At 46.2% G+C, this 27,223-nt stretch overlaps 1 protein-coding gene across 1 annotated transcript; it reads left to right on the forward strand.

Annotated features, from left to right (window-relative positions):
• The first annotated feature begins 18,062 nt into the window (after window positions 1-18,062).
• On the forward strand, window positions 18,063-20,247 carry LOC134986877 (uncharacterized). The gene is made up of 2 exons (XM_063950461.1): window positions 18,063-18,148; window positions 19,069-20,247. Exons 1-2 carry the CDS (start codon window positions 18,134-18,136, stop codon window positions 19,756-19,758), a joined length of 705 nt encoding a protein of 234 aa, XP_063806531.1. The 5' UTR covers window positions 18,063-18,133; the 3' UTR covers window positions 19,759-20,247.
• The last annotated feature ends 6,976 nt before the right edge of the window (window positions 20,248-27,223 follow it).

Consider the following 27,223-nt stretch of genomic DNA (forward strand, 5'->3'; position numbering starts at 1 on the left):
GACGACACAGAGGTAGGTACAGCCGTGGCCTACCGTACTGCTTATATATATAATATACTGTATATAACGGACCTGGTGGACACTGTCAGCAGACTGCTAAACTAGTATGAAGAAAAAAAAAAGCCACCACAGGTATACAATGTAGATGGATGGATAGTATAGTATTATATTACTTATGGACGACGAGTGCACTAACGACGCAGAGGTAGGTACAGCCGTGGCCTACCGTACTGCTTATATATATAATATACTGTATATAACGGACCTGGTGGACACTGTCAGCAGACTGCTAAACTAGTATGAAGAAAAAAAAAACCACCACAGGTATACAATGTAGATGGATGGATAGTATAGTATTATATTACTTATGGACGACGAGTGCACTGACGACACAGAGGTAGGTACAGCCGTGGCCTACCGTACTGCTTATATATATAATATACTGTATATAACGGACCTGGTGGACACTGTCAGCAGACTGCTAAACTAGTATGAAGAAAAAAAAAAGCCACCACAGGTATACAATGTAGATGGATGGATAGTATAGTATTATATTACTTATGGACGACGAGTGCACTAACGACACAGAGGTAGGTACAGCCGTGGCCTACCGTACTGCTTATATATATAATATACTGTATATAACGGACCTGGTGGACACTGTCAGCAGACTGCTAAACTAGTATGAAGAAAAAAAAAAACCACCACAGGTATACAATGTAGATGGATGGATAGTATAGTATTATATTACTTATGGACGACGAGTGCACTGACGACACAGAGGTAGGTACAGCCGTGGCCTACCGTACTGCTTATATATATAATAATATACTGTATATAACGGAACTTGTGGACACTGTCAGCAGACTGCTAAACTAGTATGAAGGAAAAAAAAAACCACCACAGGAGTGTTTTTCAGGCAGACAAACGTATACTGGACTGGTGGTCACTGTCAGCAAAACTGTGCACTGTACTCCTGCTATAACTGCTCCCCAGTCCCCACAATTAGGCAGATTGAGCAGTGCACTCAGCACAGATATATCATGCAGCAGTGCAGCACACTGAGCACAGATATGGTCGAGCGTTTTTTTCATGTAGAGAAACAAAGGATTAAACTCACTGGTGGTAAACCCTGCACTGTACTCCCTAACAGCTGCTCCCCGTCCCCAATCCTCCCCACAATTATAACTAAGTCACTCAGTCCTCTCCCTATCAATCTCAATGCACGTGTGAAAATGGCGGCGACGCGCGGCTCCTTATATAGAATCCGAATCTCTCGAGAATCCGACAGCGGGATGATGACGTTCGGGCGCGCTCGGGTTAACCGAACAAGGCGGGAGGATCCGAGTCGCTCGGACCCGTGAAAAAAAAAGGTGAAGTTCGGGCGGGTTCGGATCCCGAGGATCCGAACCCGCTCATCACTAATAGATAGACAGACAGATTATTGCAATAAAAGATGTGTTACATATCACTGATGAGCCCTCGGTGCCCGACACGAGGATACACATGTTTATGGGAAAGAAACAAGTTATAAACTTTCCTCCTTCCCATGAAATTAATGAGTTATGTGATAAAGCATGGGAAACTCCAGATAAGAAACTGCAGATTCCCAAAAGGGTTCTTTTGGCGTACCCTTTCCCTACACAGGACAGGGTACGTTGGGAATCCTCTCCCACAGTGGACAAAGCCTTAACACGCCTTTTTAAGAAGGTGGCGCTACCGTCCCCTGACACAGCGGCCCTCAAGGATCCTGCGGACCGCAGGCAAGAGACTACACTAAAGTCTATCTACACTCATACTGGTACTTTGCTTAGACCGGAAATTGCGTCGGCATGGTAGTGCAGTAGCAGCTTGGACGGATACACTGTCAGCTGACCTTGATACCCTAGATAGGGATACAATTTTGTTAACATTAGCTCATATTAAGGACGCAGTCTTATATATGAGGGACGCTCAAAGAGACATTGGTTTACTGGGTTCAAGAGCCAATGCTATGGCTATTTCGGCAAGAAGAGCCTTATGGATCCGCCAATGGACGGGGGATGCAGACTCAAAAAGGCATATGGAGGTTTTACCTTACAAAGGTGATGTATTGTTTGGGGACGGCCTCGCGGACCTGATCTCTACAGCTACCGCGGGTAAGTCGACCTTTTTACCTTTTATTCCCCAACAGCAAAAGAAACCCCCACAATACAGATACAGTCCTTTCGGTCGCATAGATCCAGAAGAGGTTGGGGCTCCTCTTTCCTCGCCAGAGGTAAGGGTAGAGGCAAGAGGACACCTGCTGCGGCTGGTTCCCAAGAGCAGAAGTCCTCCCCGGCTTCCGCTAAGTCCACCGCATGACGCTGGGGCTCCCCTGCGGGAGTCCGCACAGGTGGGGGCACGCCTTCGACTATTCAGCCAAGTCTGGGTTCAGTCAGACGTGGACCCTTGGGTGATAGAAATAGTCTCCCAGGGCTACAAGCTGGAATTCGAAGAGGTGCCCCAACGCCAATTTTTCAAGTCGGCCTTACCAGCTTCTACCCCAGAGCGGGAAGTAGTGCTAGCTGCAATTCAAATGCTGTGTCAACAGCGAGTGATTATCAGGGTTCCCCTGAGCCAACAGGGAAAAGGGTATTATTCAACCCTATTTGTGGTTCCGAAGCCGGATGGTTCGGTAAGGCCCATTTTAAACCTAAAATCCCTGAACCTGTACCTGAAAAGATTTAAATTCAAGATGGAATCGCTCCGAGCGGTGATAGCCTGCCTGGAAGGGGGGATTTTATGGTGTCACTGGACATAAAGGATGCTTACCTTCATGTCCCCATATATCCCTCTCATTAGGAGTACCTGAGATTCGCTGTACAGGATTGTCATTATCAGTTTCAGACGTTGCCGTTTGGGCTGCCCACGGCCCCGAGGATTTTCACCAAATGATGGTGATCCTGCGCAAGCGAGGAGTCACAATTATCCCATACTTAGACGATCTCCTGATAAAAGCGAGATCAAGAGAGCAATTACTGGAGAACGTGTCACTCTCTCAGAGAGTGCTTCAACAACATGGGTGGATTCTCAATCTACCAAAGTCACAGTTGGTTCCGACAACTCGACTACCGTTCCTAGGCATGATACTGGACACGGAACAAAAGAAAGTTTTCCTCCCGTTGGAAAAAGTCCAGGACCTCCAGAACATGGTCCGAGAACTACTAAAGCCGAAAAGAGTGTCAGCTCATCAATGCACTCGGGTTCTGGGGAAAATGGTGGCAACTTACGAGGCCATTCCCTTCGGCAGGTTCCATGCAAGGACGTTTCAATGGGATCTTCTGGACAAATGGTCCGGGTCCCATCTACAATTACATAAAAAAATAACACTGTCCCCCAGGGCCAGGGTGTCTCTTCTATGGTGGCTACAAAGTGCTCACCTTCTAGAGGGTCGCAGGTTCGGCATTCAGGACTGGATCCTGGTAACCACGGACGCGAGCCTCCGAGGATGGGGAGCAGTCACCCAAGGAAGAAATTTTCAGGGACTATGGTCAGACCAGGAGTCCTGTCTACACATCAACGTGTTGGAGCTTAGGGCCATATACAACGGCCTTCGACAAGCGGAGAATCTTCTTCGCAACCTACCGGTCCTGATTCAATCAGACAATGTCACAGCAGTAGCTCATGGGAACCGCCAAAGCGGGACAAGAAGCAGAGTCGCGATGGCGGAAGCCACCAGGATTCTTCGCTGGGCGGAAAATCACGTAAGCGCTCTGTCAGCTGTCTTCATTTTGGGAGTGGACAACTGGGAAGCAGACTTCCTCAGCAGACACGATCTCCATCCAGGAGAGTGGCGACTTCATCAAGAAGTCTTTGCAGAGATAACGGGTCTCTGGGGAGTTCCTCAAATAGACATGATGGCGTCACGCCTCAACAAGAAGCTTTGGAGGTATTGTGCCAGGTCCCGGGACCCTCAGGCAATAGCAGTAGACGCTCTGGTAACGCCATGGGTGTTCCAGTCGGTCTATGTGTTTCCTCCGCTTCATCTCATCACAAAAGTGTTGAGGATCATAAGACAAAAAAGAGTACAGACAATACTCATTGTTCCAGACTGGCCTCGAAGGGCCTGGTACTCAGATCTTCTGGAGATGCTCACAGAAGATCCTTGGCCTCTTCCTCTAAGAGAGGACCTGGTACAGCAGGGGCCCTGTCTGTTCCAAGACTTACCGCGGTTACGTTTGACGGCATGGCGGTTGAACGCCGGATCCTAGCGGAGAAGGGTATTCCGGAGGAGGTCATACCTACTCTAATAAAGGCTAGGAAGGAGGTGACGTCAAAACATTATCACCGTATCTGGCGAAAATATGTCTCTTGGTGTGAAACCAAGAATGCTCCTACGGAAGATTTCCATCTGGGTCGTTTTCTCCACTTCCTACAGACAGGAGTGGATATGGGCCTAAAGTTAGGCTCTGTTAAAGTACAGATTTCGGCTTTGTCAATATTCTTTCAGAAGGAATTGGCTTTTCTTCCAGAAGTCCATACTTTTGTAAAAGGAGTACTGCACATCCAGCCTCCTTTTGTGCCCCCCAGTGGCACCATGGGACCTGAACGTGGTGTTGTAGTTCCTTAAATCACACTGGTCTGAACCCCTTAAAACGGTGGAGTTAAAATTTCTCACCTGGAAGGTGGTCATGTTGTTAGCTTTGGCATCTGCGAGGCGTGTGTCAGAATTGGCGGCCTTGTCTTACAAGAGCCCTTACTTGATTTTTCATGTGGATAGAGCGGAATTGAGGACTCGTCCTCAATTTTTACCCAAGGTGGTGTCTTCATTTCATATGAACCAACCTATAGTGGTGCCTGTGGCTACGAGTGACTTGGAGGATTCCATGTCCCTGGATGTAGTCAGGGCCTTAAAAATGTATGTAGCCAGGACGGCTAGAATTAGGAAAACAGATGCATTGTTTGTCCTGTATGCTGCCAACAAGATTGGCGCGCCTGCTTCGAAGCAGACTATTGCTCACTGGATCTGTAACACGATTCAGCAGGCTTATGTTATGGCTGGATTGCCGTTACCGCATTCAGTAAAGGCTCATTCCACTAGGACGGTGGGCTCTTCTTGGGCGGCTTCCCGGGGCGTCTCGGCATTACAGCTTTGCCGAGCAGTAACTTGGTCTGGGTTAAACACTTTTGCTAAATTCTACAAGTTTGATACCCTGGCTGATGAGGACCTAGCATTTGCTCAGTCGGTACTGGAGAGTCATCCGCACTCTCCCGCCCGATTGGGAGCTTTGGTATAAACCCCATGGTCCTTACGGTGTCCCCAGCATCCTCTAGGACGTAAGAGAAAATAAGATTTTAAACCTACCGGTAAATCTTTTTCTCCTAGTCCGTAGAGGATGCTGGGCGCCCGTCCCAGTGCGGAAAATCTGCAAGACTTGTATATAGTTATTGCTTACATAAGAGTTATGTTACAGTTAGAATCGGTCTTGGACCGATACTGTTGTTTGTTCATACTGTTAACTGGTTAGGTGTATTCCAGGTTATATGGTATGATTGGTGTGTGCTGGTATGAATCTTGCCCTTAGATTAACAAAATCCTTTCCTCGTATTGTCCATCTCCTCTGGGCACAGTTCTCTAACTGAGGTCTGGAGGAGGGGCATAGAGGGAGGAGCCAGTGCACACCATACTAGAAAGTTCTTTTAGGTGCCCATGTCTCCTGCTGAGCCCGTCTATACCCCATGGTCCTTACAGAGTCCCCAGCATCCTCTACGGACTAGGAGAAAAAGATTTACCGGTAGGTTTAAAATCTTATTTTTTTTCTTCAATGTGGGTATTCCACAATGCAAGTCTGCTCTGTGGAGCAGTGGAGACGTGGGGAGCGGCAGAAGAACTTAGCACTGGCCCTAGACATACAGAATACAGATGTGTCCTCTTACATCCTTGCTGCAGTCACACTAAAGAGCCCTTTAAGTCGCGCCATGCCGCGGCGGACTCCATAGTGCCGAGCGTATTTTTTTGCATTTTTTGCCTCAAAAATGCATATTAGTCGCATAAAATTATGCAATAGGACGCACAAGCAGACCCTGCTGATTAAAATGATATACGCATGTGTAATGGCGGCTGTATCTGCATCTGAAATGCCACATTACAGGGGGTGATTCAGAGCTGATCGTAGATGTGCGATACCTGCCGTTGCAGCGATCGCCTCTGAATCACCCCCACAGTGTTTTCCATGAAAACACTGTAGCATAGCATTTTGTATGCAGATACAGTCGCAGTCACACAGAATATAGGCATGCAGCGTATCATTTTAATCAGCAGAAGGTGCCCGTGCGTTCTATTGCATTACTTTTTGACTAACGCATTTTCATGGCAAAAAAAAGATGCTCTGCGCTACCAAGACACACGGCACTCACACGTTATGTGTAACACAACTTGTAGCGCACGTAGCAAAGATGTAAGAGGAGAGGACACATCTTTATATATGTACACATTTAATTTAATATTAATAATGAATACTTTAGATGGTCTATAGTATAGAAAAGGTAGAGGGGCCCTGACAGTGGAGTGCACATAGGCCCCCTCCTTTCATACTGTGCCTCTGTGTCACTGATACATACTTACCTACTCTACAGAAGCTTGGAGTGTCCCAGAGTCTCCATGACCCCGCCCTCTTTGGGAATTGGCCAGGACAAGGCCTTGATGCCAGGTGCCGCCCCCCCCCCCCCCCCACTCTGCTCCCCAAATGCCGCAGCATTTCAATCAAGCTGCGGCTGACACGGGGCTGCCAGCGACATTGCGAGACTCATTCTGCACATGCGCAGAGCAGGTCTTATGCCTACACCATCAGATTTGTATGCAACCATAGGGCTGTTTGTACTATTTGCAAGAATAGATATACAAAAGATGGGCTACTTTGAAAATAAATAATATTTCACAATGTTTTTGATACTGTAAAATCTTTGCTTACACCAAATGAAGAGACGGAATAGTGCACATTATATTGCCCTGTGTGAACACCGGATACCTGCTAAAAACGGATTGTGAATGGTCAGTGGATTCCCGAGTTGTACACATCTTTGTGAATGCACCAACACCAATGCTGTGTTAGCTGTAGAACAGCCAGCACCACTATCATAGCACTTACACTTACCCCATACTAGGTGCGGGAGGTCCATCTGAATTGGGCTTCCACAATGCATACACACAACTCAGAATAGTGAGTAACTTTGACAACACACATATGAGCAGTACGGGGCAGCACGGACGGTATAATTGTTAGCACTACTGCCTCATAGCACTGAGGTCATGAGTTCAATTCCCACCATGGCCCTAACTGTGTGGAGTTTATATATTCTTCCCGTGCTTGCGTGAGTTTCCTCCGTGTACTCCGGTTTCCTCCCACAGTCCCAAAAAATATACTGGTAGGGTAATTGGCTCCCCACAAAAAAAAAAAAAAAAATTACCCTAGCATGAATGTGTCTTCGTGTACATGTGATAGGGAATATAGATTATAAGCTCCACGGGATATGGTCATTAGGTCAACCGCTATTTGTCGACATGGTCATTAGGTCTCCATGGAAAAATGTCGACGAGTTTAAAAAAATTTTTTTTTCATGTTTTTTAACTTTTTTATAATTTACAATTCACGTGGACTACGATTGGGAATAGTAACCTTGCCCGGAGCATGGCGAGTGAAGCGAGCCATGGGAGGGGACACGGTGCACTAATTGGGGTTCCCCGTCACTTTATGAAGAAAACGACACCTAAAAAAGTTAAAAAAACTCATGTCAACCTTTTTTCACGTCAACCTAGTACCATGTTGACCTAATGACCATGTCGACCTAGTGACCCTGTCAACCTTATGCTTGTCGACCAATAGTGGTTGACCTAATGACTGTCGACCTAATTGTGGTCGACCTAACGATCCATACCCTAGGCCTGCAAAGGCGTCTACGTGAATGTATCTACGACGCAGAGTTGCACGGACCACAGTCGTTTCTCTGCGGCTGCTAAATGGCCATTTCTGGGTGCAACTGGAAGGGAACAATGTAATCGCATGTAAGAGATCCAGTCTGTGGATGTGTCGGAGCAGCGTTTTACAGAGAATACTTGGGCATTCACATCAGTCCCTGCCCCATTGGAGCTGGTTATGGGTCGTGCCACCAAGAATTAATTATGCCTTTTGTTCTTACACATGACCAAATGTCTGATATGTGCAAATGTGTGATAGCAGATAACAGAGAGCATCCTATTACATTATAGCTGTCATCCTTCTTTTACAGTTTACAAATGAAAGCTAACATCTGATTGGCTCTTCGAGTTTACAGCAATTTGTACACACCGTGTTATTAAAAGATATCCTTTGTTTGCTGTGATTGCGTTCTTTTTGCTTGGCTTAGATAATATACAAATTTATATTGTTCATTATACAAAGTGCTATGGTCTGTTCCATCCTTGACGTTCTCTCTATTTGCCCTTGCAGGACCGCCCTCTTAACCAAGGAACCTTATTTCCATTATAAATGAAACCTCCGTTATACTGGACTGGAGCTGGCCGCTGGACACCGGGGGTCGGAAAGATACGTCATCTGCAAAAAATGTGGCAGGAACACGAAATTTTGTGAAACTTGCAGGGGAGGTTTGAGGTTTATTTCCCGACAGATTGGTCTAACCAACACCACTGTGACAATCATGGATTTACTCGCACACACCAACTACAGCTTTGAGATAGAGATGAGCGGGTTCGGTTTCTCTGAAACCGAACCCGCACGAACTTCATGTTTTTTTTACGGGTCCGAGCAGACTCGGATCCTCCCGCCTTGCTCGGTTAACCCGAGCGCGCCCGAACGTCATCATGACGCTGTCGGATTCTCGCGAGACTCGGATTCTATATAAGGAGCCGCGCGTCGCCGCCATTTTCACACGTGCATTGAGATTGATAGGGAGAGGACGTGGCTGGCGTCCTCTCCATTAGAAATTAGATTAGAAGAGAGAGAGAGATTGTGCAGAGTCAGACAGAGTTTACCACAGTGACCAGTGCAGTTGTTGTTAGTTAACTTTTATTTATTTTAATATAATATATCCGTTCTCTGCTATATCCGTTCTCTGCCTGAAAAAAAACGATACACAGCAGCAGCCAGTCACACAGTGTGACTCAGTCTGTGTGCACTCAGCTCAGCCCAGTGTGCTGCACATCAATGTATAAAAGGCAAAGCTTATAATAATTGTGGGGGAGACTGGGGAGCACTGCAGGTTGTTATAGCAGGAGCCCCCAGGAGTACATAATATTATATTAATTTAAAATTAAACAGTGCACACTTTTGCTGCAGGAGTGCCACTGCCAGTGTGACTAGTGGTGACCAGTGCCTGACCACCAGTATAGTAGTATATTGTTGTATGTATTGTATACTATCTCTTTATCAACCAGTCTATATTAGCAGCAGACACAGTACAGTGCGGTAGTTCACGGCTGTGGCTACCTCTGTGTCGGCAGTCGGAACTCGGCAGGCAGTCCGTCCATCCATAATTGTATTACAATATATACCACCTAACCGTGGTATTTTTTTTTCTTTCTTTATACCGTCGTCATAGTGTCATACTAGTTGTTACGAGTATACTACTATCTCTTTATCAACCAGTGTACAGTGCGGTAGTTCACGGCTGTGGCTACCTCTGTGTCGGCAGTCGGCAGGCAGTCCGTCCATCCATAATTGTATTATTATTATAATATATACCACCTAACCGTGGTTTTTTTTTCATTCTTTATACCGTCATAGTGTCATACTAGTTGTTACGAGTATACTACTATCTCTTTATCAACCAGTGTACAGTGCGGTAGTTCACGGCTGTGGCTACCTCTGTGTCGGCAGTCGGCAGGCAGTCCGTCCATCCATAATTGTATTATTATTATAATATATACCACCTAACCGTGGTTTTTTTTTCATTCTTTATACCGTCGTCATAGTGTCATACTAGTTGTTACGAGTATACTACTATCTCTTTATCAACCAGTGTACAGTGCGGTAGTTCACGGCTGTGGCTACCTCTGTGTCGGCAGTCGGCAGGCAGTCCATCCATCCATAATTGTATTATTATTATAATATATACCACCTAACTGTGGTATTTTTTTTTCTTTCTTTATACCGTCGTCATAGTGTCATACTAGTTGTTACGAGTATACTACTATCTCTTTATCAACCAGTGTACAGTGCGGTAGTTCACGGCTGTGGCTACCTCTGTGTCGGCAGTCGGCAGGCAGTCCGTCCATCCATAATTGTATTATTATTATAATATATACCACCTAACTGTGGTATTTTTTTTTCTTTCTTTATACCGTCGTCATAGTGTCATACTAGTTGTTACGAGTATACTACTATCTCTTTATCAACCAGTGTACAGTGCGGTAGTTCACGGCTGTGGCTACCTCTGTGTCGGCAGTCGGCAGGCAGTCCGTCCATCCATAATTGTATTATTATTATAATATATACCACCTAACCGTGGTTTTTTTTTCATTCTTTATACCGTCGTCATAGTGTCATACTAGTTGTTACGAGTATACTACTATCTCTTTATCAACCAGTGTACAGTGCGGTAGTTCACGGCTGTGGCTACCTCTGTGTCGGCAGTCGGCAGGCAGTCCGTCCATCCATAATTGTATTATTATTATAATATATACCACCTAACTGTGGTATTTTTTTTTCTTTCTTTATACCGTCGTCATAGTGTCATACTAGTTGTTACGAGTATACTACTATCTCTTTATCAACCAGTGTACAGTGCGGTAGTTCACGGCTGTGGCTACCTCTGTGTCGGAACTCGGCAGGCAGTCCGTCCATCCATAATTGTATTATATACCACCTAACCGTGGTTTTTTTATACCACCTAACCGTGGCAGTCCGTCCATAATTGTATACTAGTATCCAATCCATCCATCTCCATTGTTTACCTGAGGTGCCTTTTAGTTCTGCCTATAAAATATGGAGAACAAAAAAGTTGAGGTTCCAAAATTAGGGAAAGATCAAGATCCACTTCCACCTCGTGCTGAAGCTGCTGCCACTAGTCATGGCCGAGACGATGAAATGCCAGCAACGTCGTCTGCCAAGGCCGATGCCCAATGTCATAGTACAGAGCATGTCAAATCCAAAACACCAAATTTCAGAAAAAAAAGGACTCCAAAACCTAAAATAAAATTGTCGGAGGAGAAGCGTAAACTTGCCAATATGCCATTTACCACACGGAGTGGCAAGGAACGGCTGAGGCCCTGGCCTATGTTCATGGCTAGTGGTTCAGCTTCACATGAGGATGGAAGCACTCAGCCTCTCGCTAGAAAAATGAAAAGACTCAAGCTGGCAAAAGCAGCACAGCAAAGAACTGTGCATTCTTCGAAATCCCAAATCCGAATTCCGAGCCCACCCGCTGGCGGTGATGCAGGGCAGTCTGGAGCGACTGCTGATGCTGACATCTGGTCCGGACTGAAGGACCTGACAACCATTACGGACATGTCGTCTACTGTCACTGCATATGATTCTCTCACCATTGATAGAATGGTGGAGGATTATATGAGTGACCGCATCCAAGTAGGCACGTCACACAGTCCGTACTTATACTGGCAGGAAAAAGAGGCAATTTGGAGGCCCTTGCACAAACTGGCTTTATTCTACCTAAGTTGCCCTCCCACAAGTGTGTACTCCGAAAGAGTGTTTAGTGCCGCCGCTCACCTTGTCAGCAATCGGCGTACGAGGTTACATCCAGAAAATGTGGAGAAGATGATGTTCATTAAAATGAATTATAATCAATTCCTCCGCGGAGACATTGACCAGCAGCAATTGCCTCCACAAAGTACACAGGGAGCTGACATGGTGGATTCCAGTGGGGACGAATTGATAATCTGTGAGGAGGGGGATGTACACGGTGATATATCGGAGGATGATGATGAGGTGGACATCTTGCCTCTGTAGAGCCAGTTTGTGCAAGGAGAGATTAATTGCTTCTTTTTTGGTGGGGGTCCAAACCAACCCGTCATTTCAGTCACAGTCGTGTGGCAGACCCTGTCACTGAAATGATGGGTTGGTTAAAGTGTGCATGTCCTGTTTTGTTTATACAACATAAGGGTGGGTGGGAAGGGCCCAAGGACAATTCCATCTTGCACCTCTTTTTTCTTTTATTTTTCTTTGCGTCATGTGCTGTTTGGGGAGGGTTTTTTGGAAGGGACATCCTGCGTGACACTGCAGTGCCACTCCTAGATGGGCCAGGTGTTTGTGTCGGCCACTAGGGTCGCTAATCTTACTCACACAGCTACCTCATTGCGCCTCTTTTTTTCTTTGCGTCATGTGCTGTTTGGGGAGGGTTTTTTGGAAGGGACATCCTGCGTGACACTGCAGTGCCACTCCTAGATGGGCCCGGTGTTTGTGTCGGCCACTAGGGTCGCTAATCTTACTCACACAGCTACCTCATTGCGCCTCTTTTTTTCTTTGCGTCATGTGCTGTTTGGGGAGGGTTTTTTGGAAGGGACATCCTGCGTGACACTGCAGTGCCACTCCTAGATGGGCCCGGTGTTTGTGTCGGCCACTAGGGTCGCTGAGCTTAGTCATCCAGCGACCTCGGTGCAAATTTTAGGACTAAAAATAATATTGTGAGGTGTAAGGTGTTCAGAATAGACTGAAAATGAGTGTTAATTATGGTTATTGAGGTTAATAATACTATGGGATCAAAATGACCCCCAAATTCAATGTTTTAAGATGTTTTTTAGGGTTTTTTGAAAAAACCACCCGAATCCAAAACACACCCGAATCCGACAAAAAAAATTCGGTGAGGTTTTGCCAAAACGCGGTCGAACCCAAAACACGGCCGCGGAACCGAACCCAAAACCAAAACACAAAACCCGAAAAATTTCAGGCGCTCATCTCTACTTTGAGATCGAGTCTGTGAATGGCGTCTCCGACCAGAGCGTACTGACAAGACATATTGCTGCAGTCAGTCTGACCACCAACCAGGCAGGTCAGTGTCTCCCTTTATTATAGCCTATATACTGTAATAATCACAGTAAATGTTACACAGACAGTAGGTGAATACGCAGCTGTCATACTGTTTCTATGGTTTATAGATGAACTACACAAAAAATAAAATAAGACATTTACAAAAAACATAATTGTGTTTACATCATACTAATGGCTTGTGTATTTGTTGGCAGAAATTCCGGCCTACCTACTCACACATATATACTTCTGTAATTGCTGTTAGAACTTCTGAAAATTGTAAATGATTAGCACATCTCTACTAATAATGCATATGAGTATATTCAATTGATGTCTGATCCTTTCCGACGTAAAGTATCCAACATCTCAGTACTCAATGAGCGGCCAAATCCTGTCGGATTTGGCCGTTCCTGACAATGCCAATCGGATTGACACTGTCGAAAACGGGGCTAAGACCTGTCGGATTTGGCCGCGCTTCCGACAAAACAAGTGGATCCGCGGCTATTCCGCCGATGCACATCTTTTCCGACAACTCAGAATTGCCAACTTCTCGGAATAATGGCAGGGGGATTGAATAGGTTGGAACAGTTTCCGACCTAACAAAGTCGGAAACTGCCATCTTTCCGACAAGACGGCAGTTCCGACTACAATTGAATACCTCCCATAGTCTCTCTACAGGTTTTCACATTTGGCTGAATGAAAAATTAATTTAGTAAAATCCCTACCAGGTACAGGCCTGGCTCTACCATTAGGTAGGTTTAGGTAGCTGCCTAGGGTGTCAGGATATGGGGGGGCGCCACTGAGTCTGCCTATCACAAAATTAAGGATGTCTATAAAGAAATATCCTTGTTGTACTTAGTGCAAGAGGTGGCTGTGGAACTTATAAGTCATGCTTTCATCTGAAGTGGGTATTGGTCGTGGTTGGGGGCAGTAGGCTGAAGTTTTGCATTTTACATTTTTAAATTGTTGACATAGCTATGTCAGGTATTGGTACATCCAGATACCAAATACATTTAAGTTGCAGGGGTGGATTAAGAGAGGAGAGTGCTTGTGTGCAGTCTCAGTGTGGGCCCCCTCCTCCCTGGTACTGGTTGCAGCGCTGTAAACTCTGGCTTTGTGTCAGAGTCTACAGCGAATGCGCTGATCTCCAAGAACATGGTGTCCACGCCTCATTCATTCCCAGGGACATCTCTACTGTGCATGTGCAAATCACTGGGAAAATGGTCGTCGTGCCATTTTCCCTAGTGATTTCTGCCTGCAGTCGTGGGACTCCAGTGGGGTAAGTATAATTAAGTGGATGCAGGGTGAGCGGTGTGGCCCCCCCTTCCCTAGACTCAGGGGTCTGTGTGGATCGCAGGCTCCCAATATAGATACGCCAATGTTTACTTGTTAAATTTGAGGACACTGACTCCACTGTTGGTGCAATTCTCTCTCAACATGTGGGTGAGAAGACGCTATTGCATCCCTATGCCTAATTTTCATGCCAAATGACTGACTGAGAAGGATAACAGTATTGGCAGTAAGGTAGCTACTAGCCATCTAATGTGCTTTTTCAGAATGGTAACATCCTGAGGGTTATGTCCATCCAATAACAGTCCTCTCCAATAGCAGGAATCTGGAATTTATACTCACACTACTAAACAATTGTGCCTTCTTGCTTTTCTCTCAATTTAACATTATAATTTCATATCAACCTGGATCAGAATTGTCAGAGCTGATGCCCTTTTTAGAATGTTCTATGAACCCCATTTATAAGAAAGCCATGGTAAAAACATTTTTGGGGCCACTGTTTTCTGGTAATGACACCTTTCTCAAACATCTACTGTAGCTGTTATTTTAGTATTCTCAACAGCGTTTATATACCTACGTTATCACCAGTAGTATTAAAATTAGTCCATGACTCCAAAGCTGCTGGACATTTTGACGTAAATAAAACTCCAGAATCGTTAGCATGTTCTTCCTGATGGCAGCATTTTATAAATGGATGTTAAAAAGTATGGTGGCTGATGTCTTCCTGAAACTATATTCCACACAACTCACCTTTGTGTTTGCTTCAATATCTTTCTATTCTACCTCAACCAAGGGTGTAGCTACCATAGGTGCAGGCAGTACAGCTGCTATGGGGCCCAGAGCTGAGAGGGGCCTGCCTTCCCTGTCAAAGTTACATGTGTTATATATAAGGGCGTAGCTACCATAGGTGCAGGCAGTGCAGCTGCTATGGGGCCCAGAGCTGAGAGGGCCAACCTTCCCTGTCACAGTTACATGTGTTATATACATTTTTTGCCATGAGTGGTACGTAGGGGTCCTTTCAAACTTTTTCCTTGGGGCCTGCAATATATCTAGGTATGCCCCTGGACCTGCTCATTGTAGTGTGGTATACAATTAACTGGAGGGCATTTTAATGTTATATAATATGAACCGAGGAACTGTAATGAGGCACAATATGAACGGGGAGCACTATATATCATAATGTGAATTGGGGGTACTGTGTGACATAATGTGTACTGGCAGCTCTGAAATGTGACATAGGGTGAAGTTAAGCACTACTACGATTCATAAAAGAAACTAGGGCACTACTATGAGGCATAACATTACATAAGGCTCTACTATGGTTCAGAAAATGAACTAGGGCACTATTATAGGGCATAAAATTAACAACTGCTGCAAAGAAGTGTCTCTCGAAGCACAGAGGCCCCTTCAAAATGATGCTATGGGGCCCACAAAGTTCTGGCTACGCCCCTGACCGGAGCGCTCTTCTGTGTACTTTATATAAATATTTTTTTTTTTTTTAAACAACCCGCTCTTACATAGACAGAACGATGAGACATGGACCCAGGGAGCAGTTACCAGAGGCAGGCAGGAGGAGATGGGGCCAAAGGGCAACAGTCACCAGCGTGCAAAGCAGGGGGAGATGGGGCGGTAGGGGAGAAGTCACCAGCGAAACAATAGTGCACAGCCTGGAGGTGGAGTTAAGCCGTACAACAACACATCACAGTGGTTAGGGCTCTGAATAGATCCTGCCACTACACAAGATGCTGGAAGCTTGTGAAAGGATTTGGGGAACTGAACGCCATCTCAGGATGGCAAACAGTTTCACTATCAAATTCCAAAAAATAAAGCATTTTCAAAACTAGATGAATCTCACAATTCCTACATACTTACTGTAAGTATGGGGAGTGTTCAGATTATCATGGTAGGTTTGTAACAAGGAGATACCCTCCATAACAGCCATGATGAATTAGTCTGACACTTGGAAATGAGAAAGAGGCAGGAAACAATTGTAAAAATGTCACAATAAGTGGTGATGAGTATGGCCCACAATGAGCAGTGATTTAGGTAATATTTGTTGTATATTTGTGGTTGGGGTAATCCAATGGAGTTAGAGGTTTGTTCTGCTTACTAGATGACTATGGCTCTATTAGATACAAAAAAAACAAAAAATAAAAACATCCATGAAAAATAACCCTCCAAAAATTATAAGTTACTCATCTAGTGCGGCTCTATCGCAGGCGTCCACTCCCGGCGGGACTACACAGAGACGCTCCCATTAAAATGAATGGGGCCCAGGCACAGACGGAGCCACGATTAGCATGGCTCCATCTGTATGTTCACAGAAAGCTCTCACTTACACCTTTCACATCGCCAAAATAACCCAGGTTATTACTGGGTTGTTGCCAAGTCGACCCGGGTGGAGGTGCAGTGTGAGAGCGCAAAAAGTGAATAATCCGAGTCAAGCAACCCTGCATTTCAACATGGGTTAAAAGAAGGGTTAAACACAGGTTGCACCCAGGTCGCTGTGCAGTGTGAAAGCCTCTGACACAGGATATTCAACTCGGGTCTCAGAAAAAGGTTCTGATTGGCTGTTTATGTGTCTGCTCAGAGCAGTCTGCAGCCCCTCCTTTTATTTCCTTTGAAACCTCAACAATATGAGCCAGAAAAGTCCATTTTAAATCACGTCACAGTGTTTAACATGGGTGACCCGGGTTTAGTGTGAAAGGCACCAATCCGGGAAAGGGTCTGAGGCTGCTCGGACCCATGTCAGACACAGGTTCAAAAGCCGGGTCCAACCTGGGTTTGCGATGTGAAAGCTCTCTTAGAAAATAGAAACTGCTACCACTGCAACATTCCGTCCCAGATACAGCAGTGTTGAACTGGGCAAGAGTGGAAGTAAGATGTTCGGAAGAGTAAACAGGTTAAACTGTGGAGAAAGAGGGGGAAGGTGGAAGAGTGGCCTGACCAAGGTGGCATAAAGTGTTGGTAAAATGTACATAAATATAGATAGAAATGTGTGTGTGTGTGTGTATATATATATATATATATATATATGTCTGTAATACCAGGCACTCCAAATTTATGTTATGGCAAACCTTGTCCCAGTGCTTCCACAATGAGCTGTAAGTATGGAAGAGGTGTGGCGCTCACGGATACCAGTAAAGAAGCAACAAACTCAGACAGCGGGATGTAATGCGGCCCCAGTCCGGCGGCAGTGCAGGACGCTGGCCGTACTTGGACATTTTTTTTAAAATGGGAAATCACTTACAAGGTATGGAATTGTCTCCATGATTAATATAACAATCCACGTTCGCATCATTTTTATACAAGTAAGCACACATGTAAGGACCCTTTTCTGACACACCATTCGGGTGACCTTTCTCAAACGGAGGTGGATCTTGGATTTTGGACTATTTTGCTACCATCATCATCTTTTTACACATTGGGAGGAACTTTATCCTTATAATTTATTTTTGCAGTAATACACTATGTTGTGTTTTATTTTTTGTTTCACGTTGGTTTGATTATCTCCATGCTCCATTGTGAGGATCATTGGACAGTTTGAACATTTGGACGCGCAAAGTGAGATTGTACTTTTCTTTTTTTCACATTGTGGATCTGTCCTATATTTTTCTCCCTTTAATTTAATAGTTTAATCGCCTTTTCTCTCATTGTGTCCCCATGTAAATTAACGTTATAATAAAGCATATGAATCAGTACATTCAGTGGTGGAAAGTAGGCAGGGTGAGGCTGATGATGTCACAGACAGTTTTTGTAATTCCACAGCGTTTGTGATGTCACTCAGGTATGAGATTAAAGTCCCTGCTTGGCTCAGGACAATCAGTTATTGCATGAGAGTGAGCGTTGAGGTAGTTGGCTAACTATACAGACGTGTTTTTTCATTGCACTAACGCCGTTATATAATGCGAAGGTCTATGGTAAGCTTATTTTAATCTGAATATTATCTGAAAATATAGTTTAATAATGTAGTACTGTTATAGGGGGACAATCTAAGCCTGGCATAGCTTGACGCTGGTTGCAGCTTTTTGGGGGGACCTCACAATACTACTAGTTTTCCTGCATTAGCTATAGGCAGACCATGCTGTGACCGCTGGTGCTTAGAGCTATTTTGTTTTGTTGGTGGGGTGGCCAATTATTTTCACTTTCATCATTTATTTATCATTATATTAATAGCGTAAGGACCATTATTATGAGGGACTTATTTCTATGATGCCGTTGCCTGAGCATGGCATCAAATAAAAATAAACAAACCATGATGGTTCTAGGTAGGCCTTGCATGATAACATGGTCTCTATAAAATGTGGGTGTTGCAGGGTGGATTATGGCCATATATGGGTGGATCAGTGATGTGGCCAATTTATGTAATGGTCCCCATCCCACGGGTAAGCTGCTCTCAAGCCATCTCCAATTCCCTAAAAACTCCCATGTATCGCTGTAAGCCACACTTTGGATCTGTCCTATATTTTATTTTTCTCCCTTTCCTTTCCCTTTTTAATCCCCTTTTCTCTCATTGCGTCCCCATGTAAATTAATGTTATAATAAACATATGAATCATTACATTCAGTGGTGGAAAGCAGGCAGGGTGAGACTGATGATGTCACAGACAGCTTCTGTAATTCCACAGCGTATGTGTTTTTTTTTTTGTTTTTTTTTTGGGGGGGGGGGTTTGCGGGCTAAACCTTGCGCCCAATTGAATCCCCCCTGGTGTCCTAAGCAATGATTAATTCTATGCATTTGTCTTTTCAATGCATTTAAGGGGCATTGGTATAGTAAGTACAAACATACTGAACTTTTATTTGTTTTAATATATTTTATATTTTTCCTTACATATTTACAGAATATGTGGCTGCCCCATTTGGGGCTGACACAGAAAGATAGGCTGATCATACTGAACAACCAGGGTGTAAGCATCCCCATTATTGATGCTGTGCAGTCCATACTGCGCAAGCAATTCAACGTGGAAGGCTTGCAGCCTGCGATAATAGGAGAGGCTGGCTCCTTCACCCCCGTCTCTGGCCCGTCACTGCAGATACACCCGGATACAGATGACGAACACTTCTTTGTGTCCTGCTTTCGAGATGGGCAGGTGCAAATTGCAGACAGCGACGGATGGCGGCTCACCCCCTCTGGCAGCAGGCAACTACAAGATCTGTATCAGGCTGTTGTCCCAAAAGACCTGCTGTCAAATCTTAACATCCTGGACGTGGAGCAACAGAGGCCAGACTCAGGGAACTGCGGGATATATTCTGTTGCGAATGCTGTGGAATTCCTCTGCACCGGCGACTTTCCCAGGCGCAAATTCAAAAAGCGAAAGCTAAGACAACATCTCATACAGTGCCTAGATGATGGGGAATTTTCACCATTTCCCAAAAGAAGCCGCCTGAGCAACCAGAGGAACCGCAATCCGGCAGTTGATAGCAGCAGTCTAGAAACTGGAAAAACGTCACCTATTCCAGAATCTAGAAAAAGAAAGGGCCCTGAAGAGAATGACAACACCAAAAGGGGGAAACTTGATGAAGCCATCTAATGTGAATGGACTACAACATAGACTGTCCCTCACTTAACACCTAAATCAACTTGTCCAGGCCTCAGAATTCTATCTACTGAGAACCCAATGTCCGTCCATCTAACATCTAGGACAGGATACTGGACAAGTAATCCATTCACACATCTGTTATGATCCTGGGATACTGGATGAGTAATCCATTCACACATCTGTTATGAACCAGTAATCCATTCACACATCTGTTATGATCTGCTGACGGCCAAGGGAATGGAGTAACTGAGCAGAGAAGTGTATGGAGCAAAGAGATAAAGCTGGGAAAAAGTGACCTTACAAAGACTGCGACAAGACAGCGATATAACAAAGCATTCTGCTCAAGTTCTATCCAGAAAACCTGCACAAGATTGGTTCATAGCATCCTGTTCCAGTGCAATCCACAAAACCTGCTCCAGTATTCTTCACAGTATTCTGCTCCAGTGCTCTCCATTTGTAAATATACTAATAAAAGTTTAAAATATAATAAATGAAAAACGGTGTTGATAATCATTCCTTTCATTTAAAATAATATAGATTTTTATACAATGCTGTTGAGAAGACTACGATTCTTATACTGTACTTTGAGATATTATTTATGCATATATACAATGTGAGGTGGAGTATATATAGCACTGGACAGTGGGGATGGCAGGACAACCTTAAAAAAATAAATCTAAAAATAAATGCAGATATGAAAACAAAGGCTATGGAAGGCCCTGCCCATGGGAGAGCACACGTTCCAATAGGAAGAGTGATCAGCTGACACAAGAGGAGAATGGTTGGCTCTGAGGGGAGATTGGGACAGTTGTGAGGGGGCAACTATGGTAATATAGGTGGGAGTAGGATAGATGTTGAGGGTACATTTGTGCAGGTAGTACAGGTGGGAGTGGGGCAGGTGTGAGGAGGCATTGGTGTGGGTAGCATAGGTGGGAGTATGTCAAGCTCTAATAAAGAAGAGGGTTAGTCTGGCCATCTGGCTCTTCTGGCAAATGCCAGAAGGTCTGATGGCCCAACGGACTGGTCTGCCCCAAAATCCTGGCCAAGCAGGATGGACTCTTGACGCTCACTCAGCCAACATGCCCCGTCCCTATACTTGTAACAACACCCATGATGTGTGACCACTCCTCTTTTCATGCACACATACACAGAGGGACTCGTAACAACACCCATGCTGTGTGGCCACTCTCCCTTTCATGCGCACATACAGAGGGATGCCGGGGCAGAATTACAGCTCCAGTGTATCCCTGAATAAAGAGATGAGTTTTCAGAAAACATTTAATGATCTGAAGGCGATGGCAGAACCTAACTGGATGTATTAGGGAATTCCACAAATGGGTAGCTGCATGGGAGAAGTAAGTGGGAGTGAGAGGTGGTTACTAGAGTCAAGATGCAGCAAGATCTAAGAATTTCAGAGGGAGAGTATTCTGAGTATTGTTTTTAGGAGTAGACACCAAGCTTGCAAGAGCAACTACTATTATGTGGCCGCGCACCAGCTGTCTGCCCCTTGTAGCTATAACTTGCGCTCCTTTGGGGCCATAGGTGATTCTATAATGGGGGCAGTGTGTGCGTTGCACACGGGTACCTGAGTCCAGTGGGGGCCACAACCTTCACCCATATATTATACCTACCCCTCTGAAGTCCCAGGGCAGCGGCCCTGCAGTGAAGATACAAATCACTTAGAAAATTGCCATTGTGGCCATTTCCAAGTGATTACACATACGGACTGGAGATGTCCTCGGGAACATGGCGTCGGTGCTATGTTCCAAGAGATCTGTACATGCTCAGTAGACATTATGCCAGAGTCTACTTGCTGCTGGAGATTAGAGGGTCTACAACAGATGCTGCACACGGGTCCCCTCCTCTCTTAAAAGGCCCCTGTTTGGGGCCTTGACCTCTTTTGCGGTGCCAGGTCCACATTACCACCATGGGACTTTGGGCTAAATTCTGACCTGTCTTTAAGATGTGTCGAGTTTGTATATTCTCCCAATGTCCACTAGGTGCTTTAGCCCGCAGACATGTTGGCAGGATAGATAGCATACCTCCCAACTTGAAGAGCTTCCTTTTTGGGACCTAGCGCACCCATGCCTGAAAAGGGGGTGGAAGCACATATAAAGAGGTGGAGTCTCAGATAAAGGGGTGGAGCTTTGCTTCCTGACCTCCATTATCGTCACTTTGGGGGCATGCCCAGCGCTCCCTGGGCAGCTGGGCAGTTCCCAGCTCACTCCCCACACTGTTACATGGCATCTATTCAGTGATCACCAGCTGCTTTGCATAGCAGGGCAGCGGTGATCACAGGGTCTCCCAACTGCACCCCCCACCCTCAGGACACTATGGCATGAGAATGGGACAGCGGGACAGTGTCCAAATAGCGGGACAGTCCCGCTGAAATTTGGACAGTTGGTAGGTATGAGGTAAACTGCCTGGTTGGTGATTTGTCTGCCTTTTAAAAAAAAAATAGATTGCAAGTTCCATTGGGGAAGGGAATATGATATACAGTAGCTGCCTGCTAGTAACAGCAGGTAACAACTGTATTCTGAATTATCACACAAGTGTGTTCATTCATTTAATATTTCTCTGACGTCCTAGTGGATGCTGGGTACTCCGTAAGGACCATGGGGAATAGCGGGCTCCGCTGGAGACTGGGCACTCTAAAAGAAAGATTAGGTACTATCTGGTGTGCACTGGCTCCTCCCTCTATGCCCCTCCTCCAGACCTTAGTTAGAATCTGTGCCCGGCCCGAGCTGGTTGCACACTAGGGGCTCTCCTGAGCTCCTAGTAAAGAAAGTATTTGTTAGGTTTTTTATTTTCAGTGAGATCTGCTGGCAACAGACTCACTGCTACGAGGGACTAAGGGGAGAAGAAGCGAGCCTCGGTCATCTGGTCCCGGAGCCGCGCCGCCGTCCCCCTTACAGAGCCAGAAGCAAGAAGAACATCCTGGAAATCGGCGGCTGAAGACTTCGGTCTTCATTAAGGTAGCGCACAGCACTGCAGCTGTGCGCCATTGCTCCCTATGCACACCACATACTCCGGTCACTGATGGGTGCAGGGCGCTGGGGGGGGGGGGGGGGGGGTGCCCTGGGCAGCAATTAGAGTACCTTACATTGGCAAATGGCACATAATATAGCCTAATAAGCTATATATGTGCAAAAATCCCCTGCCATAATATAAATATAAGAGCGGGAGAAGTCCGCCAAAAAAGGGGCGGGGCTATCTCCCTCAGCACACTGGCGCCATTTTCTCTTCACAGCTCCGCTGGAAGACAGCTCCCCAGGCTCTCCCCTGCAGTTTCCAGGCTCAAAGGGTAAAAAAGAGAGGGGGGGCACTAAATTTAGGCGCAAACTATATATCAAAAGCAGCTATAGGGAAAATCACTTTCTGTTAGTGTAAATCCCTGCTTAAATAGCGCTGTGGTGTGTGCTGGCATACTCTCTCTCTGTCTCCCCAAAGGACTTTGTGTGGTCCTGTCCTCAGTCAGAGCATTCCCTGTGTGTGTGCGGTGTGTCGGTACGGCTGTGTCGACATGTTTGATGAGGAGGCTTATGTGGAGGCTGAGCAGGTGCCGATAAATGTGATGTCATCCCCTGCGGGGCCGACACCAGAGTGGGTGGATATGTGGAAGGTATTAACCGACAGTGTCAACTCATTACATAAAAGGCTGGATGACGTAACAGCCGTGGGACAGCCGGCTTCTCAGCCCGCGCCTGCTCAAAAACGCCCGCTACCTCAGATGGCAGACACAGATGTCGACACGGAGTCTGACTCCAGTGTCGACGAGGATGAGACATATACACAATCCACTAGGGGCATCCGTTGCATGATTACGGCAATGAAAAATGTGTTACACATTTCTGACATTAACCCAAGTACCACCAAAAAGGGTATTATGTTTGGGGAGAAAAAGCAGCCAGTGTTTTTTCCCCCATCAGATGAGTTGAATGAAGTGTGTGAAGAAGCGTGGGCTTCCCCCGATAAGAAACTGGTCATTTCTACAAAGTTACTGATGGCGTACCCTTTCCCGCCAGAGGATAGGTCACATTGGGAGATATCCCCTAGGGTGGATAAGGCGCTCACACGCTTGTCAAAAAAGGTGGCACTGCCGTCTCAGGATACGGCCGCCTTGAAGGAGCCTGCTGATAGAAAACAGGAGGCGATCCTGAAGTCTGTATATACACACTCAGGTACTATACTGAGACCCGCAATTGCCTCAGCATGGATGTGTAGTGCTGCTGCAGCGTGGTCTGATACCCTGTCAGATAATATTGATACCCTCGACAGGGATACTATTTTGCTAACCATAGAGCATATTAAAGACGTCGTCTTATATATGAGAGATGCACAGAGGGATATTTCCCGGCTGGCATCCAGAATTAATGCAATGTCCATTTCTGCCAGGAGGGTATTATGGACCCGGCAGAGGACAGGTGATGCTGATTCTAAAAGGCACATGGAGGTTTTGCCTTATAAGGGTGAGGAATTGTTTGGGGATGGTCTCTCGGACTTCGTATCCACAGCAACAGCTGGGAAGTCGACGTTTTTACCTCAGGTTCCCTCACAGCCTAAGAAAGCACCGTATTATCAGGTACAGTCCTTTCGGCCTCAGAAAAGCAAGCGGGTCAAAGGCGCTTCCTTTCTGCCCAGAGGCAAGGGAAGAGGGAAAAAACTGCACCAGACAGCCAGTTCCCAGGATCAAAAATCTTCCCCCGCTTCCTCTAAGTCCAACGCATGACGCTGGGGCTCCACAGGCGGAGCCAGGTGCGGTGGGGGCGCGTCTCCGGAACTTCAGCGACCAGTGGGCTCGCTCACAGGTGGATCCCTGGGTTCTGCAAGTAGTGTCACAGAGATACAAGCTGGAGTTCGAGGCGACTCCCCCTCGCCGTTACCTCAAATCAGCCTTGCCTGCTTGTCCTCGGAGAAAGGGAGGTAGTACTGGCGGCAATTCACAAGCTGTATCTTCAGCAGGTGATAATCAAGGTACCCCTCCTTCAACAGGGACGGGGTTACTATTCCACAATGTTTGTGGTACTGAAACCAGACGGTTCGGTGAGACCCATTCTAAATTTAAAATCCTTGAACATTTATATAAAAAAGTTCAAGTTCAAGATGGAATCGCTCAGGGCGGTTATTGCAAGCCTGGAAGAGGGGGATTTTATGGTGTCATTGGACATCAAGGATGCTTACCTGCATGTCCCCATTTATTCACCCCACCAGGAGTACTTCAGGTTTGTGGTACAGGAATGTCATTACCAATTCCAGACGTTGCCGTTTGGTCTGTCCACGGCACCGCGGGTATTTACCAAGGTAATGGCCGAAATGATGATGCTCCTCCGAAAGAAGGGAGTCATGATTATTCCGTACTTGGACGATCTCCTTATAAAGGCGAGGTCCAAAGAGCAGTTGCTAGTCAGCGTAGCACTATCTCAGGAAGTGCTGCATCAGCACGGCTGGATTCTGAATATCCCAAAGTCGCAGCTGATTCCTGCGACGCGTCTGCTGTTCTTGGGCATGATTCTGGACACAGAACAGAAGAAGATATTTCTCCCGGAGGAGAAGGCCCAGGAATTATCATCTCTGGTCAGGGACCTCCTGAAACCAAAGCAGGTGTCGGTGCATCACTGCACGCGAGTCCTGGGAAAGATGGTAGCTTCTTACGAAGCAATTCCCTTCGGCAGATTCCATGCAAGGATCTTCCAGTGGGATCTGTTGGACAAGTGGTCCGGATCGCATCTCCAGATGCATCGGTTAATCACCCTGTCCCTGAGGGCCAGGGTGTCTCTGCTGTGGTGGCTGCAGAGTGCTCATCTGCTCGAAGGCCGCAGATTCGGCATACAGGACTGGGTCCTGGTGACCACGGATGCAAGCCTCCGAGGTTGGGGGGCAGTCACCCAGGGAAGAAACTTCCAAGGACAATGGTCGAGTCAGGAAACTTCCCTACACATAAATATTCTGGAACTAAGGGCCATTTACAACGCCCTGAGTCAAGCAGAACCCCTGCTTCAAAACCAACCGGTTCTGATTCAGTCAGACAACATCACAGCGGTCGCCCATGTAAACCGCCAGGGCGGCACAAGAAGCAGGGTGGCAATGGCAGAAGCCACAAGGATTCTTCGATGGGCGGAGAATCACGTGATAGCACTGTCAGCAGTGTTCATTCCGGGAGTGGACAACTGGGAAGCAGACTTCCTCAGCAGGCACGACCTCCACCCAGGAGAGTGGGGACTTCATCCAGAAGTCTTCCAGCTGATTGTGAACCGTTGGGAACGGCCACAGGTGGACATGATGGCGTCCCGCCTCAACAAAAAGCTAAAAAGATATTGCGCCAGGTCAAGGGACCCTCAGGCGATAGCTGTGGACGCTCTAGTGACACCGTGGGTGTACCAGTCGGTTTATGTGTCCTCTCCTCTTCCTCTCATACCCAAGGTACTGAGGATAATAAGAAGGAGAGGAGTAAGAACTATACTCATTGTTCCGGATTGGCCAAGAAGAGCTTGGTACCCAGAACTTCAAGAAATGATCTCAGAGGACCCATGGCCTCTGCCGCTCAGACAGGACCTGCTGCTGCAGGGGCCCTGTCTGTTCCAAGACTTAACGCGGCTGCGTTTGACGGCATGGCGGTTGAACACCGGATCCTAAAGGAAAAGGGCATTCCGGAGGAAGTCATTCCTACGCTGATTATAGCTAGGAAGGATGTGACCGCAAAACATTATCACCGCATATGGCGGAAATATGTTGCTTGGTGTGAGGCCAGGAAGGCCCCAACAGATGAATTTCAGCTGGGTCGATTTCTGCACTTCCTACAGTCAGGGGTGACTATGGGCCTCAAATTGGGTTCCATTAAGGTCCAGATTTCGGCTCTGTCGATTTTCTTCCAAAAAGAACTGGCTTCACTGCCTGAAGTTCAGACATTTGTTAAAGGAGTGCTGCATATTCAGCCCCCTTTTGTGCCTCCAGTGGCACCTTGGGATCTCAACGTGGTGTTGGATTTCCTAAAGTCGCATTGGTTTGAGCCACTTAAAACCGTGGAGCTAAAATATCTCACGTGGAAAGTGGTCATGCTGTTGGCCTTGGCTTCGGCCAGGCGTGTATCAGAATTGGCGGCTTTGTCATGTAAAAGCCCTTATCTGATTTTCTATATGGATAGGGCGGAATTGAGGACTCGTTCCCAATTTCTTCCTAAGGTGGAATCAGCGTTTCATTTGAACCAACCTATTGTGGTGCCTGCGGCTACTCGGGACTTGGAGGATTCCAAGTTGCTGGACGTAGTCAGGGCCCTGAAAATCTATGTTTCCAGGACGGCTAGAGTCAGTAAAACTGACTCGCTATTTATCCTGTATGCACCCAACAAGCTGGGTGCTCCTGCTTCAAAGCAGACTATTGCTCGCTGGATCTGTAGCATGATTCAACTTGCACATTCTGTGGCTGGACTGCCGCATCCTAAATCTGAAAAAGCCCATTC

Source organism: Pseudophryne corroboree, chromosome 2, assembly GCF_028390025.1.
Source record: "Pseudophryne corroboree isolate aPseCor3 chromosome 2, aPseCor3.hap2, whole genome shotgun sequence".
NCBI classification, from domain to species: Eukaryota; Metazoa; Chordata; class Amphibia; order Anura; family Myobatrachidae; genus Pseudophryne; species Pseudophryne corroboree.